Source organism: Quercus robur, chromosome 7 (genome assembly GCF_932294415.1).
Source record: "Quercus robur chromosome 7, dhQueRobu3.1, whole genome shotgun sequence".
NCBI lineage: Eukaryota > Viridiplantae > Streptophyta > Magnoliopsida > Fagales > Fagaceae > Quercus > Quercus robur.
The window spans coordinates 41,463,625-41,485,615 of NC_065540.1; the positions used below are offsets into that span (position 1 = coordinate 41,463,625).

Consider the following 21,991-nt stretch of genomic DNA (forward strand, 5'->3'; position numbering starts at 1 on the left):
ATATATATGCATGCGAAAAAGCCAATGCTAATTAGTATTCTACCTGTCAAATTCTAAGTGACAAGCCATGTGGTGACGCCAGATGCCTCCTCATCCAACTTTTCTATAAGCTGATTCATATTTCATTATAACAATACCCACTATTCACATTTTTACTCTGGTTTTCGGGAAATCTTTAGGTATTTTCGGAACACGGAGAAATAATGTTCTCTCCTCTTACATTCATGATAAATTTTACCATAAATGTAAGATGATGAAATACCATTCTTCATACTCTAGGAGTATCTAAGAATTACTCCTTACTTTCTCAGTGACTTTGTCATTGCCTTTGTAAGAGAACGTTTCAACCCAATCACTTCCAAGTTAGATATGCAGGGGCCAGAGATGAAGGCAAAAATCTAGATGGGTCTTGTATTGTCTATTTCATATAATTTTCATTTAGTTTTGTATGTGTATATTGCATGAGAAAAAAATGGCACCCGTCTTACTCATACTTATTGAATCTCAATTAAGGGTTCGATGTGCTTAATTTGGAGTGAGATGCAAATGTAACCAATATGACATGGACAGTCCAAATCTCATGTGTCTTTCACTTTTTCCTCTCACCTACTTTGATTTAAATTGGTAGTTTTGGTAGCACTCTTTGCATAATTGCATGATAGAGAAATTTTTAAGCTAAACATCTTAAAGCAATATTTCTAAGAACTATAATGAATTTGGTGGCATTGTTTTGCGTCTCGATTAAGTTTAGATATGTTTCAATCTAATAAACATATGAAATTAGTGGCCACAAGATGTACGGGAACTTTTTTTGGCCACAATTTTTTTCCAATATATATATATAGAAAAATAGGACCGACATACCCAAAATTTTAACTAAATTTTAATTTAATACTTTCTCCAAAAAAAAAATTAATAAGTTATCTCTCCATTTTAATCACTCATTTTCAAATAAAAACAAATTAACCATTTAAGAGATTTTAATTCCTATTTTATAAAAAAGCGACCAAGAAGGATAGTGCAGAGATATTCTATGGCATCAAAAATAGTTTTTATTTTATAAAAAGTTTTTAAGAGTTATTTCATTCCCAATACTAATATTAATAAAATATTTATTTTGGTCCCTAGCTTCGGACGAAAGGTAGCAAAACCCAATGCAATATTGTCTTAAAACACAATATGTCATTTCTTACAAATATCAAAATACATAATAATTATCATGATTGTTTATTTTAAACATTTTATATTTGTTATATTTATACATAATAATTATTTATTTTATTCTAAGTGCGGTTAGAATAATTTTACAATATAAACAAGTTTATGTTTATTAAAATTGTTGTTAGTTGTTCTTGTTTGTATGCTATTGGTATTTGTATTTTATTCTTGGTCTACTATTATTATTATTATCCCAATCCTATATAATTGATTTTGTTTAGAAAATCTAACTTTTGATATAAAATCTTTTAATGCTTTGTGAAACAGTACAAATTTGTAAATCTATCCTTGTTAATTTAAATTCTAGTGAATTAATGATATTGAATTTTTTTTTTCTTTTTTTTTTTTTATAAGTAAAGGATAAGTTTTTTTTAGTAGAAGGCAAAAGAATAGTTCGCTCTGTGATCACCGCATGGCTGCATAAGTAAAGGATAAGTTAAGAATGAAATAGAGAACCAATAATTTGGGATGGATAAAGTATTATTACAAGTGCATAAAATAAAAAACTTTTTTTTTTTTTTGAGGAGAAGAATAAAAGACACTACTTGATCATGATAAGTTGCAACCAGTTATAAAGTTTTACCATATGAAGTGGAGAAGGGAATTGGTGCCACCGCCATAACTACAATAAGGTATCCTAGGTCTTCAATGTCAACCAAAAATAATTGCACAATAGCTCCAAAAATGGGTAAGAAAGCAGACATTAAAAGTTGTTAGGAAGTCAATTAAGGAAATGTTTTTTGTAAATTCAATTGCATACAGCACAATATTCAAGCCAATCAAATGTTGGCTGACTTAAGCTATTGTTTTGATAATTAATGTTTTTCTAAATAAAAGTGATTAGAATGAATTCCTATATTTTGTGAAAAAGGTACATATGGTTGATAATTTTCAACTGGTATATAATAAATATTCACTCACAGAAATAGAAGTAGATGCAAGTGACCTGCATTTATCACTAGCGTACCCAGCTTCTCTCCCTCATTACTTCGAGGCCAGCACGAGTTACAGGTTTTGAGGTTGTCGCCTTTTTTATTTCTTCATTTGTCATTAAATTTAGAAACTAGATTGTTTTAATGCAGAAAGTTGGATTTGCAATTATTTTTCATCGATGGGTGTGCTAAATTTGTTCTTCAAATTATTAATAACAATAATAATAATAATAATAATACTAAAATAATAATAATAATAACAATAATAAATTCAACAATAAAATTACCAATACCAAGAAAAATAAAACTAAGAATAAAAATAAAGCCAATAACCATTTTAATAAAACATAAACTTATGTTTATTATTGATACGATACTTTACGCACAAGATTTTTCAATTTTTTTTTTGAGCCTTAAAATTTCTGAAAATTGCATGTTTCATCTAGACATTAGGAAACTGCATCCCTATTGGATGTTGGTTGCACCAAGTTTATAATTTAGGAGACCAAAATTCCAAAATTACTCCTGTAGATTCAATTTAACGAAATCTATCTTCTAAAGCCATTTAACCAAGTTTGGCCAATCTTGATCGAGGTTTGACCTTAATTTGACAAAAAATCCAACATTCCAATTGTGATGAATTCGTGCCCATGTGAAAGATCATAAATTTTTCTTCGAAAGGTAGCTTATGGACCCAAATCGGAGTTGAAACACGCAAGATATTGTAAAAATACTGGAAATCTAACCAAAAGACAATCATTTTTTATAAAGTGACGTAAAGCTTGGTTATTGTTTAATTGATTTTAAATCACTATCAAACGGCATCAGATTAATGTGAGAAGTTGATTCTCAAAAAAAAAAAAAAGATTAATGTGAGAGGATGTTGTAGGACGTATCTACTATCTAGTAATAAAATTTAATTTGGCATGCTTAGAGCACAAAATATCTCACAAAAATAAAGTGGAAGGACAAGAAATACCAAAATAGGATTTTCTTTTTCAACAAAAAAATTATGTTTGGGATTGTCTTCCACAACTCATAACCATGGTTTTAAAAACCGAATTGTTCAATAAACTTGAAAATGAAGATGTTTAAGGCTTTGAGTTTAGACAGAGGTTCAATCAAGGTCAAATTGTAATGATGTCAAAATTAATTTAATAATTAATTAAAATACAAATGAATTTATATTAAATGTGTAAAAATATGGAAATTTATCCAAGAAAAAAAAATATAAAACAATTTAAACAACTTTTAAATGAATTTTCATTATTTTTATAAACGTGAATAGAAAATAATAAAATATAAACATGCTTTAAAAAAATTGTGTTTAGTAATCATTCAAATAAAAAGCATTTTAATCAAAAATAAAATAAATTTTAACTTAAATTTACAATTTCACATTCCATGAATTGATGCAAACAAATAATTCTTGAATACAAATAAATTTATCAAACACTATTAAGTAAATGGTAATAAAATTAAATGCAAGACTATGAATCTTGTAATACAAAAGAAATATAATATAAATTCAATGGAAATTACGAGGAAGGTAGCCAATGTAGTGGTTAATGTGCAGAACATCAATCTTAGATGCATGGGGATCACTGTTCAATACCTCAGATTATAACTTTTTCATATTTCCTTAACAGTATGTTACTATCCATGATTTCAAAATGTTTCAACCCAAATCACTTGCAAGTTTTTTTTTTTTTTTTAAAGAAAGATAATTACAAATGCTGCTAACCTCACGGTTCGAACTATTTTTTCCTTAAACCACCAAGCACTTAATATATGGGGAGGTATCAATTCAACTACAAAACCTACAAAACCCTTAGCCAATCACTTGCAAGTTAGATATGAAGGCCGGATGATGAAGGAAAAAATCTAGATAGGTTCGATGTGCTTAATTTGAAGTGAAATGCAAATACAACCAATATGATATATATACTATATAGTCCAATATTCATGTGTCAATCTTTCACTTCTTCTTCTTACCAACTTTGATTTCAATTGTGTAATGCTCTTTGCGTGATAGCAAATTCTAAGCTAAACATCTTAAAGCAATATTTCTAAGAACTATAATGAATTATATGAATATAATGTCATTGTTTTGCGTTTTGATTAAGTTTAGATATGTTTCCATCTAACAAAGATATGGAATTAGAGGCCACAATATGTACGAGAACTTTTTTGGCCAAGAAAAAAATTAATGGAAATGAATTTTCAGTATTTTTGTATATAAAAAAAAATACATTAGTCAAAAAAAAAAATAGAACATTAGGATTGACATAACCAATTTTTTAACTAAATTTTAATTTATTGAGTTATTGGATAAATTAAAATTGCCATCAAGATTGTGCTCTCCACATCACAAGATCTTTGAGAGAGACAGAGAGGACCAAATGAAAATTTAATTGCTAAGCTACAATGCTAGTCAAATTTGACAATTACCGTAGCTCGCATTTGCCTAATGACAATTTAGCCCAAGAGAACTGATTTTTTAGGTTGGACGTGTAAATTTTAACTAAATTAACTAATCCAATTGTAATGTTTTTATAACCATCAAACTATAATTTTTTTATTGGATACTCAATATGGTTTGGTTTTTTGCTAGTCTCTCTAATAAAGTACATGTATCATCCGTCTATGCCAAAAATCAATATTCTTATAGCTAAGTTGGCACCTCTTTATGCATAAAGTGTTTGAGAATTTAGAGAGAAAGGGTTTATACTGTAGGGTTAATAGAATATTGTAAGATTTCGAAAAAAAAAAATCTTGAAACTTTTTTTTTTGAAAAAAAAAATCTTAACTTAATGATAAAGAATAATCATTATAGAACAAATGCCAATAGTTGATATTCTATTTTATCTATAAAAATGTGAAAATCATATATAGGTAAAAAACAATCATTCCCAATTTTTTTTTTTTCTATTTTGTTCTTCGCCTCCAGCCCAAAGGCTATTTATATACTTAGTATCCGTTTGGATACGGATGAAAATTCACACGTCTATGTTTTTGTCTTTTTTTTTTTGGTGACCAATGTCTCTTGCATTATTCATGGGACATAAATAGTACATTAAGGCAAATATACAGTGTTTGGGGGATTGAACAGTAACTCAAAAAATATTTTTTTTTTATTGTTTTTAGCAATAAGTTTTCAATTTTCAGAAAAATAAGCGATATCCAAACACATTCTGCCTTGTGTCTAAAATTAGCCTTCATTGTTTTGTATTTTTTTTTAATCCAACAAAAACATCAAGCCAGAGCCAACTAATTGAGTGTTTTTTTCCTCTATCCTATTTTGTTTCTTTACTCTCCTAATTTGAAATATTTCACTATTATATGGTTTACTTTTAGAAGTCAATAAGCACGGTTTATATACTTCTTTTTCCGGTTTATTTGAAGCACTTGTGCATTACCAATGTAATGGAGAGAAAGAACTGTACTGAAAATTTCCTTCTACAAGCTTGGTATGTATTGCATGCTATTAAAGATGGCAGTAGCGTTTGTTGGGCTAACCTGAGGTGACTAAACCTTATAAAAAATTTTAATTTTAATTTTAATTCAGGTTTCTTTTTTTATTGAGAAATAATTCAGGTTTCTAATGTGTTTGGTTTTTGAAAAGAGATTAGTTTAGACTTTTTAATCAACATATTTTTAACTATTTCAATAACAATTACAATATATATTCATAATGCCTTATGATATCTATAAGAACTTGGGTTCAAAACTTCTTATCAGCATCTTGGGACCATCCTTAAAGAATTTCTCCCTGTAATAATATGGTGTGTGTGGAATGGAGAAACTATATACACTGGAGGGAAATTATGTTCATGTATCTTAGGTTGAGTGGTTAAAAGTTTATTCTTAACCAAGTTAGCTATAAGTTCAAGAAAAAATAATTAAAGTTGGGTTGAAGTTGGTTCATGAATCCCTCTTGCTTAATCTTGACAATCTCCTAAAGATTCTAAGATTAAAAAAATCCTTCATACAGTTTATATGGACGGAAAGTAGCTTTAACTATGGTTTAAATGTTAATAAAAATAAAAATAAAATAAAACTATGGTTTATAGAGCTTGTAAGAATAATAAAATGAACAATTAATAGAGAATCCCGAGAATGATTTAATGGTCCATGAACAACCAAATGTCCTTGGTGAGACACTGGTAGGGTCAAAATGATGATGAAAAATGAGAGAGGGGAACATGTAAGGTTTCTTAAGTAGTTGACAAACATCGTTAGAATCTAACTATTGCAGGGTGGTACCACTGTCCATCATGGTGGAACAATTGCCTAGACCTGTCCTTCCAATCCATTTCATTAACTACCCATTAATCAATTGGGGGCAACACACTGTAGCCATGGATGTGATCACGTTCACTAGACTAGAGATTTGACAAAAAGGTGGTTTTGGGTGAAGATTTTGCCAGAAGAATGGTTCTCTGTCTCAGATGGCCATGCTAAATCAAATTACACTTGATTTTTTGTCTTAATCTCGGATTACTTTTTATAATTAACAAATCATTAACCACTTCTTTCTAATTCTCTGTATTTTATTGCCTTATATTAAGCCTCAGAACTTTAATTGATCCACTTAGGTCAAATTTGGAACACCCATTGGTTAGCAACATCAATAGTTTAACTCTTTGATTCTCAAAAAAAAAAAATTTGTTTAACTCTTTAAGCACATGAAAGAATAGTTCAAAGTGCCTTGGTCACCAACAAGGCATTGTAAAGCTAACAAAGTACTACAAAATTAGCTTGGCAGATTCTATAATTATTTTTAATTTGTTTTTAGGATAGCTAGATAGTCAGGGGCAGGGGCAAGGGCAAGGGTAGGGGAGACCTGAGATTTGAACCACTAATTTGAGGTATCACAGTAAAGGATGTTTCTAGACTCAGTATCACTAAGCTATCACCTAAGCCTCGCTTTATAGGATTATATAATAAAAAATCAATGGCTATAAGATCATTTAAGTAGACCAAAATCTTTCAATTATATGGAATAAACTCAAGTACTTGACCTTTCAAATAATAGTCCCTTCAAATCAGGGGTATGAACTCGTTTAGATGATTTCAACCATTCAACTATAAATGAAGTAGATTTTAATTAACTCAACTGGTACAAAATTTTGTCATCAAATAAAAGATTTAAAGTTTGAACTTTATTTATACTAAAAACTAATTGGTATTTTGGCCTGATGATAAAAAACAATCATCATTGAACAAACACTGTAAATTGAAATTTTATTACATTTATCCAAACAAAAAATATAAATGAAAAAAAAAATCGCAAGAAAAAGAAAACTGGGGAGGATGAGGACAGATTGTGGCTTATAAGCATTGAAGCCATTCTCAAAGCTATAGTACTAAAGGGGTGTTGTTCTTTAGTACTATATAAATTTCAAAAACAATGCAATCCGAACCCAAAAAAAAAATATATAAATATATATATATCTGTATATATTAAGAGGATTCAGAAAGTTAGTTATTACTTTTTTTCCTGTCAAAAATACCCCTAAATTAATTAACCAACAATTTAAAAATAGGGTTAAAATAGTAAATTGACAGAAGAAAGTTAGTTACTGCTTTTTTTACTGTCAAAAATACCCCTACCTAAAACTTAAAAATGGAGTTAAAATAGTAAATTGACAAAAATAATAAATTCATACTCCTACGTTGAAATGTCTTCTTACTTCTAATAAACTCCTACTTTTATGTTAATTTAAATTCCTACTTTTACTTTCTAACTCCCTACAAAATAGAATCACTCTTTTGTTAGTTTTAAAACTCCTCAAAACTAGAAAACTCACTTCACGTAAAAATCCTAAATTATAATAAATACAAATTATTACTATTTACTCAAAAAATAGAAAAGCCTCTGAGCACGCGCGTGAGCGCGTGGTCAGAGGCTAGTATATATAATAATAATAAAAAAAAGGAACCGACCCGAGTGGGTCCAATCACTTTCGGCAAGGCAATTGATTGAAATCGGACTGAATCGGTTCGGGTGTCTAGTTTAATGAGCACCCGACCTGACCGATTACCAAGGCAATGACTATTTGTACAGTGGCTCTATGTTATTACTTATTGGATGCACACCCCCTTGCAACCTCTTTTCCTTTTTCTTTTTCTTTTTTCATTTTTTTCATTTTTTCTTTTTTCTTTTAAAGTTGAGGAGAACATTAAAGTATAAGATTTAACAAAGTTAATTCTTAACAAATAGTTTATGATAGGCCAAGAATGTATTGGCTCATTTGGTAAATTAATCAATTAATTAGTCAAATTTATTAATTAGATTTAATTATATGCAATAAGCATGATATTACATACAAATCACCAACTAAGTTAAATGCAGCGGAAAATAAATTTGACATAAGTAATTTGTTTATGAATGAGGAAAACTAGCGAGGCAAAACCCTACTTAGTGAATTTAAGGTCACCACTCCCGAGAATCCACTATTATCAAAACAAGTAGTTACAAGTAAAAGGAATCTCAGTACGTAATACCAACCTACAGTTGAATCCTTACCCCAATACCCAATTGAACTTGTAATGTAGCGACAATTTCTCATTTCAATACACGGCTCTTATTATGTGACTAATCAATAATGCACGGATCCTAGTACATGACTAACACACCAATTTGAGGAAGATGTTGGCTACAAAGTTCTTCAGTTCATCCAATAATAAAGATCAAGAAGCTCCTTGATTACAAAACCCTTGGCGCAAAGACGCAGTAGCTTCTACAAAGAGGAAGATAAACTAGGGCAAATTGTCTTCGGTCACAATATACATGTATTATCACTTTACATCAAGTTGCATCAATTTGCATCCCCTTTGACGGTCCTTAAAATAATCCTTATATATGTTTAAGGTTATGAGAAAAGAAACTCTACACAAATACATATAGATATACGTGAAATCAGATCTGAAAATCTGAATTTTGTAATACTCGATAGATATAGTTTCTATCAAGTTGCTGTCGAGCATTAGCATTAAATCTCGATTGATATGATTTGTCGAGCTATCTATCGAGATTTAATGAACAACACTTCTTCACTTGTTTCTTGGACAGATTTGCATGGTTTCAATACTAAACTTGAACTCTTATTCCTTGAAATACTAAACCCATCCTAGATCTACTCAATTACAAGTAAAGTGTACTTTGTCAAATGATTAGCCAATTTACATAACATATGTTTCTAACAAGTCTCACATATGTCCTAACAGTTTATATAAAAAATATATAGTAAACAATTAAATAGAAATTTAATTTTTCTATGGTCTTGAGATAAAAATAATAATAAATTAAAAATATGCAACATTTGTTGTAATACTATATTCCAATCAATTGACATTTTCTTTGAACTATATTGATTTTAAGTGATGTTATTGTAGGGACTGGGTTCGAGCGTTCCTTCTATTGGACTAAAAGTCTCAAGCCCAACTAGTCCAATACAATAAATTTTTAGAGAATGAGTTTAAGAACTAGGTCTTAGTCCGAACCACAATCACTAGACACGGTTGTGTGTGGGCTGAGTAACAAGGAAATGGGTTCTTTCAATACTAGGTTACGGAGGTTTTCAAGATCATGCAGACTGCCACAGCTTCCTCCTTTTTCTCCTCTCCTGCTCTTTTCTTGCAATCCCCCATTCTTGGAATGTCTCTCACATTATATACTTCTTTCCAGTCGATCTTGGCCCTCCACTTATTGATCATGCAGGTCACTACTCGAGTGCTCGTCCCATTAGCCACCTTCCCAAACCCTCTGTGAGTTGCGGCAACCAAGGTCACACTGTTCAGGGGTCATTTCCTCATTAATACAGCCAGAACGTTAGTTGGGTGCATTCAATGCGGAGGTGACAGTTTCTCCTTGGATTGCTCCTGCACCATACGTCTATGGGTATCCTACTGTACTTACCCTTCTCCTCGGGGCGCTCTGGGAGGTTGCCTTTGCCGATGCGTTGTTCTCTCCCCTTGGGATTTGGGGTGCCGAGAGCAGGATCGTCCTCGGCAACGCTTCTGGGCCATTTGGACTTTCTTTGTCCATCCTCGGACGTTTCTCCCTCCTCGGCACGGGTCTTAGGCCCAGTATAAAGTGGGCCGGGGTTGTCAAATTCTTTGGCCCCACAGTTATATTTTAACAAATTATTTAAGAAAAATTAAAATAATTGGAATTAGTTGGTTGATATTGTCCTTTTCTTTGATAAGTTCTTTGAATTTGTTTTCTAATTTATCATTGGGATAGTAATAATAAAAATTATTTTCTTCAAGATTCGCAAAATTTACTTAATAGGATCTTTTAGAATTTTAATTGTGACTCATTATTTTTTAGATGTTTGTCCCTAATCTTAGTTAGTTACAAGTATATATTATAAAATTAAAAGTTATAAAAAAAAATAATCAATATATATTTCGTTATCAAAAAAATAATTTTAATAACTAATTACCATTGGAAATCTATTATAAGAAATTTAAATAAAAAATTTGATTATTTAAAACTAAACTGAGAAAATAATATATATTAGAAGTATTAAAAGTATGAAAATATATCTAAATTTTTTTCTATGAGTATTGAACTATTGATTGCTTCTAAAAAAAATTATATCGCATCCAAATAAGTAATTTTTTTATTATTTTAATTTTATGTTTATATACGGCTTTATAAAAATCTTTGAATGTTTAAATTAAAGACATTTAAAAAAAAAAAAATTGAGAGAAAAGAGGGGGGAGGGGGAGTTGATCGACCCCTTTTGGCTCCACCTTTGCTTTATGACACACGTCCACCTTATTTACTTCTTTTCCTCTCTCTTCCTCTCTCCACTTCTCTCATTCTCCGTTATTTGACCATACCTCACGATTGTCATCAATTTTGCCTTTGTTGCCGTCCCTTCCCATCCTTCTATTATCTTACTTGTCATCAGCATCACACTTTTCCACTCCTTCATTATCAGATCTAAAAGATCCTCACCTCACCTTGTTGATGTCCTCGTCACCTTTGAATTACTTAAATCTCCACTTGATCCCCTCCCTTTAACATCCTCGACGAACCAAACTAATGGAATTGGTCAATTCAATTTACAATTTTAAAAAGGAAATTCAGTCTATAATTTAATCCTTCTACGATTAACATCTGTTGCAAACTTCCAACTTGAGGTGATTGGTCAATTGGTAGGATAATGTTGAACCCGACTTGAAATCAACAATAGTATTCTATTTAGAATGGGTTTAAGACTTCCCTTATGAACTTCATTCTCCCTTCACCTCAAATTCTTTTTTTCTTGAAATATCCAATTAAGACCCCTAAACTTAATTAATTAATTAATAGAATAACTTAATATAAATTCTACACAATACAGATAGTCCAACCATAGTTATCATCACCAACTGTAATAGTAAAAACAATAAAATCAATACATAGATTTTGGTGATAAAGTGGAAAAACAGTAGAAGAAAGTTTCAAGAAAAATATAACTCCCGGCAAATCTCAACTCTATAGGAAAATCACTATAGTAGAAATAGCAACAATAATCTATACTTACAAAGTCTTTTACAATTCTAAACGTTCTACGCAATCTCAATAAGAGTCTGTTTGAATACCGCTTATTGCTGAAAATTAAAAACTGAAAACACTGTAGTAAAATAATTTTCAAATGTGTAAATAGTATCATGGGACTCAGTTTTAACTTAATTTTTGTTGTTTTTCGTACCTGTGGGTCCCATGAACAGTAGACAGAACCCACTGTTTAAATGCCAGACGCAAAGACGACAAACGCAATCCAAACTCAACCTAAATGACCCATTGGCCTTCACACCATAATGGCCACTAGAATAATATTGGGTCCTAAGCAAGCAATATACCAAACAAATTTAAATGACATTGTGTTATACAACAACATTAAATTCAACCTTACAAAATACGTGACCAAATTATTGTACTCCATCAATTGACAGCTCAGTCAATAAAGCTTTGCATTAAGAGCAAAATGAGAAGGCTAAACTATACAGCAAATATGTGATGTAAAAGCTATGTTTGTTCAACACAACAACTACTACTACAACATCTACAAGGTTGATCGAGCGAGCTAAAACAGCAGGGCAAATCCAGCATGTTTGGGCAATTGCTTATTTGGCCCCCCACAAAAATAAGCTTCTATAATCTAGCAAAGTATGGATTATATGTGACAGGTTGTACAATGAATTAAAGTGTGTCGGGGAATCTTTGCTAGGAAATAAAAAACAACAGTACCAATTTTAATGTAACATGCTATCCGATGTGGGGATGCACTCCTTGTAACAGGGCCCTCTTTTTAATCAATCTCTCTAATTTATACATACTTCACATTTTTTAGATGTCAGCACAGGTAAAATGGGAGGGTACTATCTAACCCAAAATATAATAATGTATATTAAAAAGAGTTTTTCCTAGCTTTCATATACACATATATATATAATATATTAATTATGACAACAAAAAAAATATTAAAACATAAATTGTCTCCTTATGATAAAAAATTGCGGACCGCAAATTTGAGCGGAATTTTTATTTAATAGTTAAAATACTCATAAAAAATCTTTGTGGTAATGTGGTCATATTTTGTATGAAATGCATTTAACATATCAATTACATGTTTAATATTTCATGTTTAGTATAATACCACGATGATCATAAAACCATATTTAATTTCCTATTTAGACTAAAAAAATTCTAACCTAAAACCAATCGCCAAAAAGTTTCACAAATTTTTTTTTCCCTATCAATTAACAGTAGTCACATCACTTTTGAAAAATTCTAATTTTTCAATGGCAATAGCAATTTCCTTACCATAATGAGAAGTAATCATTTCCAATAGGTTTTTTTTTTTTTTTTTTTTTTTTTTTTTTTTAACAACAAAGGAATTTACTAAATTAGCTAATACTGACATTTGCTATTTTCTATAAAGAAAATAAACCCTACCTTTTATAAAGATAAATTAGATAAAAATTGACTGTTTATAACTGTTAATATTATGTAGGTATGATACTTAAAAAAAAGAATGTGTATTGTAGAATGACCGCCACCAAAGGTGGTGGTTTAATTGTCATTAGACTTCTCTCAATTGGTTTTGGTGGATACTAGGTCCTTGGTTCAACTACTATAATCGAAAGCACCTATGAATTATTGATGAAACATTGGCATAATCACATCAAGATTTATCATTTGAGAGAAAAATTACATAAGAGGCACAAAATGTATGCACTGTTTCAATGCTACCAAATTAATCTATGTGAAATGCACAGTTTAATCAATGATTTCTTTTTTATTTCTTCTTCTTTCCTTTGTTACTATCAAAAATAACGAAGTTGGGTATTCAAATTGAAATGATTTCAAAAATTTCAGACTTGAATTTACAAAATTAAAAATGTGGGATCTAATATGAAATATGGCATAAATTTTGGGTCTTTTATATAATTTTCCCAAATTATAAAGTCCTAACAAGATGAATTGTAATTTTTATTATTGAATTATATGTCAAAGTTTAATTTTATTCCTAAATTATTGATTGTGTTTATTTCCTGAATTTTCTTTTAAATCCCATATATCCTTGTCCCCATACTTTTCTTTCACAAAAATACTGATTTTTTGGAATTAATTTTATAAATTCAGTGATTTCTACCTTAATTTTAGTCCATACTAATGCTAAACCAAATAGTTTGAAAGAGACTAGTATATAAATATATATATATATATATATATATATATATTTTTTTTTTTTTTTTTGTTTGTATCATTTTCCATTTCATAAAAGGTGAAAAAGTAAAAGAAAAAGAAAAGGTAATTTGAACCATGCCCTCCATTCTTAAATTAACTAGGTTCATTTATAGGCTTCAATTAAAGAAGGGAACAACCCAATATTTTACTTTAATTCAGCGACAGCAAAAAAATCAAATAAAATTTCACCATGTTGTTCCTCAAATTTTACTTTAACTCAATTTTTTGTCCCTCAAATTTAAAATATCACAATTTCATCCATGGAAAAATTTAACACTTAATTAAATTCATTCTAGGTTACTTCAAATTTTTTAATATGCCTCGTCAACGCTCCAATGTCCAATGGCTGTGTATGTGTTCCTTTAACTACATATAATCAGGAAGACAAAAGAAATATAAAATGAATTTTTATGAGATAAATTCTAATTTATTAATTTTAAAGAACAAAAATCAGCTTTAATCAAATTTCATTAATGAAAATTATTTTTTTAAATCTTGTTTTGTATTTTCTTTCTCAATAAAACAACTAAAAATAACATCTCTTCACGTTTTATTCTTCTTCTTTTTTGACTGAATGTTTTTATTATTCTTTCCATTCATCTTCCTCGTACAAGATCTGAAAAGATATAAGAGTAATCGCAAAAACACTTTGACAAAGAAAAATTAACGCGGTTTATCAAAACAATCACGACCTTTAAATGGGGTCATGCCCATCCAATCAAGGGAAAGAAAAAGAAGTAAATTTTGAATATATAGGCCATATTGGCCCACTTTTTTTGTGCTTTTTATTTTTTCACTTTATCAATCTCTACCATGTGCAACATTTTCTTCATCTTTGTGTCCACAAGTCTTATCCTTTATCTATTACTAAGAAGAATGCAAGATATCAGATGATTATGAAGATCTCATCATCATAATGATATTTGACATAAAAGACACACACATGCACAAAAATTATAATGGTTTTGCTATTATAGTTTCTAGAGGGTCAAAATCAGTCTAATAAAATTTCACACACTATGGGTTCTTTGACCCATTCGTTCTACATGATAATCCTGAAGAAACTTCTCAGCTTAAAGACAAAGGAAATCCCATTCAAAATATGAATTAGAAAAACTTTCCCTGCAGCTTGAATAGCTAGTCAATTTGATGGATTTTTCGAAGAAAAATTTGTCCTACTCTATTCATGTAACTTCCTTTTCACAATGCTTGGTGAAATAGGAGAAAAAACGTGTGCACTGTTATACTTTAGGACAATCTATCAATATTAGATTCGCAAACTATGTACTGATGAAACTTGAGGCCAAATCAAGGTAAACATTGATTTTTGCCTTTTCTTTTTATATGATACATTAGGAAATCGAAATAATTACTATTTAAAAGAAGTTTGTTGTAAATTTTTAATTTTCAAAACAATCTGTCATCATCTGCTACTGAGGTCAAATAGCCAAATACTGCCTCTCCCATTTTATGAAGAGGCAGGAAAGGGAACTCCAATGTAAAGAGGCATCAATTGGATTTTATTTTAAAATTTATGCTATGGACTTTGTAGTTGGACACTGAATTTTACCTTTAATTAAATTTTAAGAAGATGACCAATATCGCTAATGATTCTGCATATCAAAAATTTATTATGGAAAATTTGTCAACCTCATAAGATAGGACAAGAATCCTTTCAATTTTAAATAAATTCCTAACCACAAAATGAATACATTTGAAATAGAGAAGATTCCATTGTCATAAAATAAAGTGTGTAATAAAAATTCTTCTTATAACAGTGGGTTTATACGGTATAAAATCATGTTATTTAGACTCTGAGATAGATTTAGAAATTATTTTAAAAGAATACCATCTCCTTTCTAATGCTATCTTCATCAGAAAAATTATTAGAATTAATTCCTTTTCAAAACTTTGAAAAAACATTTCACATTAAAAAATTGGACATTGGAGCACAAATTATATGCATTGGTAGTAGTTAGGGACATGCAATGCATTCTTTTCTCCACGCTTAGCTCCTCCTCATCACTCCTAGCCATTATGCATACACTTATTTTAGAAACACAATTCACATTAATAAGTGTGACATTTGAGCAGAAATTATACACATTGTAGGGAGCTTAGGGGCATTCAAAGCTTCATAATTCTCCAAGCTTTGCCCCTCCTGTTTACTCCTAGCCATTATGAAACCTACTTGCATTTATGTGCCTTATTAGCATAAAATTAAAGGGACCTTTTTCCCCAACCATAAAGCATGACACTGGATCACATACCAAAAGATCCCACACAATAACTCTTCTCTCATATTCTAAAATTATTTATCGTATTATTATTCTTATTATTAAAAGTAGGTAACAATTTTTTTTTTCCACTCTAAGGATGTGCATAGCCCATCCACTTTGATTACATAAAAATTACAAACTGACGTATTACCAATCACTAAATCATATTTCAAATATTCATTTATTAGGTGATTAAAATCCAACAACTATATACATTGTGACATCAGTTTCAATGAATCTTTTAGGATAATTTCAAAAAAAAAAAAAAAAAGTCAAATGTACTACAAATTTTATTACTTAAAAACTTACAAATTGATGTTACAATGAATATGATTAATGAATTTCAACCATTAATAAATAAACTATTAAGTTTTTTTTTTTTTAATTGATGACACATCAGTTAGTAAGGATTGCATAATAAAACTAATAATACATATGTAATTTACTCATTTCAAGATATTGATTAAAAGAGTTAGATTCCAAAATCTCATAATAGATCACATCAATTCTTTATAATCCCACCAGGTGGTATAAGAGTTAAAACAGGAAATAGTTATATTGGTATACTGATTATAAAAAACACTATATGATATTGGGGATTAGGATGCATGAATGTTTGGTGTGGTAATGGGGATGATGAATGGGTAGATGGATGGGCATGGGAAGCAAATCTTAAAAGGGAATCAAAAGAAATTGCCCTCTCTTTGCCACCACTCTCCCCACCTGCTCAAGATATGGTAAGCGCCACATGATTTCACACCCAGGGAAAAAGGTACCTCTGCTGACCTCACCTGTATCTCTTGGGGGATTTTCTTGGGTCCCACTCTTCTCCTCTCTTACCCACCTCCCCCACATCACTCTCTACTCTCCCAAGCCCTTTCTCCTTTTGCTTTCATCCCATAACTTTCTTTTTTATATTTCCATTTTTTTTTTTTTATCTCTTCCTATTAACTCTTTTGGTATATGTAGTAGTGGTGCTATAAATAAAGCCCACCTTCCATCAACTTAAAAATATTCATTCTCAAAGAATTATTTCTTTTGGGTTTGTTTTATTCTTTTATTATTTGGATCTATATTTTTTGGGTTCCTTATATATTTTTTTTTCATTGCTTGCCCTGTAATTCAAATCAACTTGGAAATTTTGGAAGATTTGGGATGAAATCTGGTCGGATCTTGCTTTGTGGGACGTGGGTTTTGGTTGGTCTTATTTCAATACAAAGCTCCTCTTCTTTTCTCCTCCTTCTCATCCCATAGGTCTCACAAATCATACCACCAAGAAAAAAAAAAAACGGAAGTAACAAAGAGAGAGAGTAAATTCCACTTTCTATTTTCCTTGTTCTGTGGCTTCAAAGCTTGATCTTTTATCTTCAATTGGTGCAATGGGGATGGCTGCAGAGTCACAATTCCATGTTTTGGCTGTAGATGACAGCCTCATAGATAGAAAGCTGATTGAGAAGCTCCTCAAGATCTCATCTTTTCAAGGTACTTTCTTGGTGGCCAAACATAGAAAAGAGATTCTCAACATTTCTGTGCAAACATTGTATTCATGGGTGGTCGTTGTTTCTTTTGCTTATGTTATTCTGTCTTGCTTTTTAATATTAGTATACTCTGTTTTTTTCAATGGCAGTTACCACAGTTGATTCTGGTACTAAGGCTTTAGAATTTCTGGGTTTGCATGAACATGACCAAAGCAAACCAAGTACACTTACTATTTCCCCAAACAATCATCAGGTATATTTCATTTAAGTCCACTCTTTCAGTATTTGAGATTCCCTACCTTTCTTGTTAATTTTCATCACTTTTTTTCTGTCTCCTGGGTTTCTGAATTTCTTTGGTGTTTTGTGGTTTTGCAGGAAGTGGAAGTGAATCTTATAATTACAGACTACTGTATGCCTGGCATGACAGGCTATGATTTGCTCAAGAAAATCAAGGTATTCTTTGGTTTCTAATGCTTTGTCTTCTTTCTCTACTATCATAATATTCCCTCCCACTTTCTCCCACTTTCTCCCATATTTCCTATTGAGGATCATTTTTTCTTTCCTCAAACGCTAGTCCATGTCAACACTTTTCCCATATTGAAATTCTGCATTCCAACTTGAAAATTGAAATGCTTTGAAATTTCCCATCTGGGTCCTTTTCTTGTCTCACCACTTGCTCAAAGAAAATCTCTCAGAGTATTTTCCCACCTACTTTTAACACAAACAAAATCAGGTTCAAGATATTCCATAGATTTTGTTTTCTTTGACTTTTCATGAGTCTTTCTCAGGCCATCTGTTTTAGAAACATCCATGAAAATTCATAGGATTTTTTTTCCTGATATTTGCAGGAGTCTTCCTCCCTTAGAAACATACCGGTGGTGATTATGTCATCTGAGAATGTGCCTTCAAGGATCAGCAGGTAATTGAGGATAGAACAAAAGAACAATTTTTGGAAATTTCTTTTCTTGGAAAGTTGTAACTTTCTTGCAATTTGGATTCCTAAGGTGAAACTTATTAATGGGCACTATTGGTTTCAGGTGCTTGGAGGAAGGAGCAGAAGAATTTTTCTTGAAGCCAGTGCGACTGGCAGATGTGAATAGGCTTAGACCCCATATGATGAAAACAAAGTTGAAGGATCCAATACAAGAAAAGCTCGAAAAACATGAAGACAAAGATGATGAAACAGAAAAGCCAGAGTTTCAATCACAAGAACAAGAGCAACAACAACAACAACAACAACATCAACAACCACAACAACAGCAACAACCACAACAACAGCAACAACAGCAACAGCAACAATCACAACAGCAACAACAACTTTCAAGTAGTAACAAGAGGAAGACCTTGGAAGAAGGGCTTTCACCAGATAGAACAAGACCCAGATACAATGGCATCGCCACTGTGGTTTGACAAATTAATCATGGAAAATATTTTCCACTTTTAATTTGAACAATGTAATTTCTATAGTTTTTTCTCACTTTTTTTTTATTTTTTTTTTTATTTTTACTTTTTAATTTTTGACGTTGGTTAATACAGAGGCCCAATAGGAGTGTAGAGCGAGTTGTTTCATGTACACATTTTACATGGAAATATTTTAATCCAATTTTTGTCTTGCTAATTCTAACCAAAATACAATAAAATAAAATAATAAATAAATAAAATGTATTGAAATGTGAGATTCATGGATCTTGTAGATCGATAGATTTGATGTTTTTTTTTTTTCATTTGGGATGGGGTTTACAAGTTACAACACAAACAAAGTCATTTGAAATGTGAGATTCATGGATCTTGAAGTTCAAGTTGTCTCAACGGATAAGGAAATAGAAAGACAGGCTTCAATTGATATGGAGTTCGAAAGCACATTATCCTCCGTAAAAGTCTCTCTGCTTCTCAATTAGTGGGACTCTCTCAACCACCATAGGCTCATTTTCTTTTTCTCTTTAGGGGGAGATAAAGGTTCAAGGCTTGGTTTGAGGATAAAAAGGCACGTTTTGCTGCTTGAAGTCCCTCTCTCTGATCTTATGAATTTTGTCCATATCCAGTTGGCTTTTTCAACTGCCGATTCTGTTTTCTTTTTTACTTTTGTTTTATTTTATTTTATTTTTTAAGACAATTAATTTCAGCCATAACATTGTGGCATATATCGCGTATATATTGTAAAAGTTCTTGTTCAGCAAAAAAAAAAATATATTGTTAAAGTTCTTAATTTGAAATCTACCGATTCCCTCAAAAGTTTAAATTATTAAAAAATATTTATAAAGAGTTTCAACGTCTGCTCCTGATAATAGACCAAAACACTAATTAGTTTTTAATGTAGGCAGGGATTGAACACAGATCTTTTATACAATCATCAGAAACTTTATCAATTGAGTTAACTGGAACCCACAATTATTAAAAAATAGTTGATTTAATTATTTAACCACATAATTCTAACACCCCCTTCACGTGTGGGTTTAAACTCATTTTTAATAAATGAGGCCCAACACATGAGATTTTAAATGGGAGAGTGAGACTTTCTGCTCTTTCTGATACCATATTAAATTACCAATTTTCCTAAAAATTTAAGCTATTAGGAAATTGTGGATTTATACCATGTTAAATTATCAATTCTCCCCAAAACTTAAGCTATTAAAAAATCATAAATTTAATCATTCAAACATATAATTTTAACAGATATCTCTTTATAAAGGCTAGCTCAATATGTGATCTAAGAGCATCTGCACCAGTTGATGCAAAAAATCTGTCTATTTTGCAAAAAAAAAAAAAAAAAACTTGCTTTTTCTATTTTTCACATCTATTTATACAAAACTCCCATATCAGTTTCTTTATTATACACATTTATTCAAAAAAATATTCATTTTTTCCCACAGTCATCTCTCTCACAGACCCAATGCAACCCACACAGCCACCATCATCCAACCACCCAACCACCATCAACAAGCCACACAACAACCCAGCCACCATCCCATTCAACCAAGCTACCATCAATGAAATTCACATACCCATTCAACCGAGCCACCATCAACCAGCCTCCAAAAACCCAAATCCAAAGATCCATCATCAACCTACCCAATCACCATCATCAAGTCACACAACAAAAATCCAAAGATCCAATCACCATCATCAACCTACCCAAATCCAAAGATCGAAAAACCCATTTATCAAAATCCCAAAACCCACTAGAAACAAAGGAAAACCATCAACGGTAAAGGTCAGAGAGAGTGAGGGACGGTGATGACCCAACCAACACGTAGATTAGAGCGAACAACGAAGCTGATGGTGAAGCTTGAGTTAGAGAGAGAGAGAGAGAGAGAGAGTGAGGGACAGAGGGAGTGTTCAAAAAGAGTGAGGGAGTGAATAAAATGAGAGAGAGAGAGAAATAATAAAATATTAAACGCAAATGCTACAATAACCATGCATATATGCATGATTACTATAGTAATTGTGCATTTATGTACAATTTTACACTCACTGATGTGCGTGTTTTTTTGGTTAAAATGTGTAAAATGAAGGGTTTTTTGCATTTTACAAGATTTTGCATCTACTGATGTGGATGCTCTAAGGCAACAATCTAAAGTAGGAAGTGAAAAATATTAGTTTCCTCCAATATTTTAACGTTGGTACTCACTAAACACTTCTTTGCAAATCCATTGATTTAATATTTTTTAGCGATGGTCACTCCACAAGTATAAATGCTTGTGGGGTATTAGGGGCAAAGGTTGGGATTTAAGTCTCTAGGAGGAAGTTTCACACATATATACATTTAGATTAGGTTAGAGTAAAAATTCTATCTTGTATCAAAATATATAAATATATATATATATATATATATATATATTTATTTATTTATTTATTTATTTATTGTAGCAGCTCTCTGCCTCACTGATACAACGTCACAAACAAACAACTTTGAACATATATACACCTTGCAAGGCCGAACTATGATTTTGTCTTTGAGATCAAAATATGAACAAAATTTTTCGTATGAAAAAAAAAAATGACATCTTCCCAATATTAATAAAATGAAAATATAAAGAAAAGAAAAGATACTAAATGATGGTCTTTATTAATATATTTTAACTAAATTTAGTGTGATATATCAAAGTGGAACTCATTCATTTTTAAACTGTGAAAATTATTTATGATTAATTATGTATTAAATTTCACTGCAATTACACTTTTAATGTAGAAATACAACAATTCATTAGAAAACCGTCTTTCATTTTGTTGCAAAACCTAGTTTTGACAATATTCCTAGATTGAAATTCTTAATTTGTAATTGCAATGGAAGCAAAAAGAATAAGTAGTGTTACTAATTTCTAGGTAAGG

General features: G+C 30.7%; 1 protein-coding gene across 1 annotated transcript; it reads left to right on the plus strand.

Annotated features, from left to right (window-relative positions):
• The first annotated feature begins 17,123 nt into the window (after window positions 1–17,123).
• Window positions 17,124–19,265, plus strand: LOC126693478 (two-component response regulator ARR9). The gene is made up of 5 exons (XM_050389466.1): window positions 17,124–17,666; window positions 17,812–17,915; window positions 18,038–18,115; window positions 18,511–18,581; window positions 18,700–19,265. Exons 1-5 carry the CDS (start codon window positions 17,564–17,566, stop codon window positions 19,070–19,072), a joined length of 729 nt encoding a protein of 242 aa, XP_050245423.1. The 5' UTR covers window positions 17,124–17,563; the 3' UTR covers window positions 19,073–19,265.
• The last annotated feature ends 2,726 nt before the right edge of the window (window positions 19,266–21,991 follow it).

Bases quoted from the DNA above. Each gene is read 5' to 3' on its own strand.
- LOC126693478 (XM_050389466.1), top strand. From the start codon at position 17,564: ATGGGGATGGCTGCAGAGTCACAATTCCATGTTTTGGCTGTAGATGAC. The intron at 17,667-17,811 runs GTACTTTCTTGG...TTTCAATGGCAG, and splicing joins CAAGATCTCATCTTTTCAAG to TTACCACAGTTGATTCTGGT. The intron at 18,582-18,699 runs GTAATTGAGGAT...TATTGGTTTCAG, and splicing joins GTGCCTTCAAGGATCAGCAG to GTGCTTGGAGGAAGGAGCAG.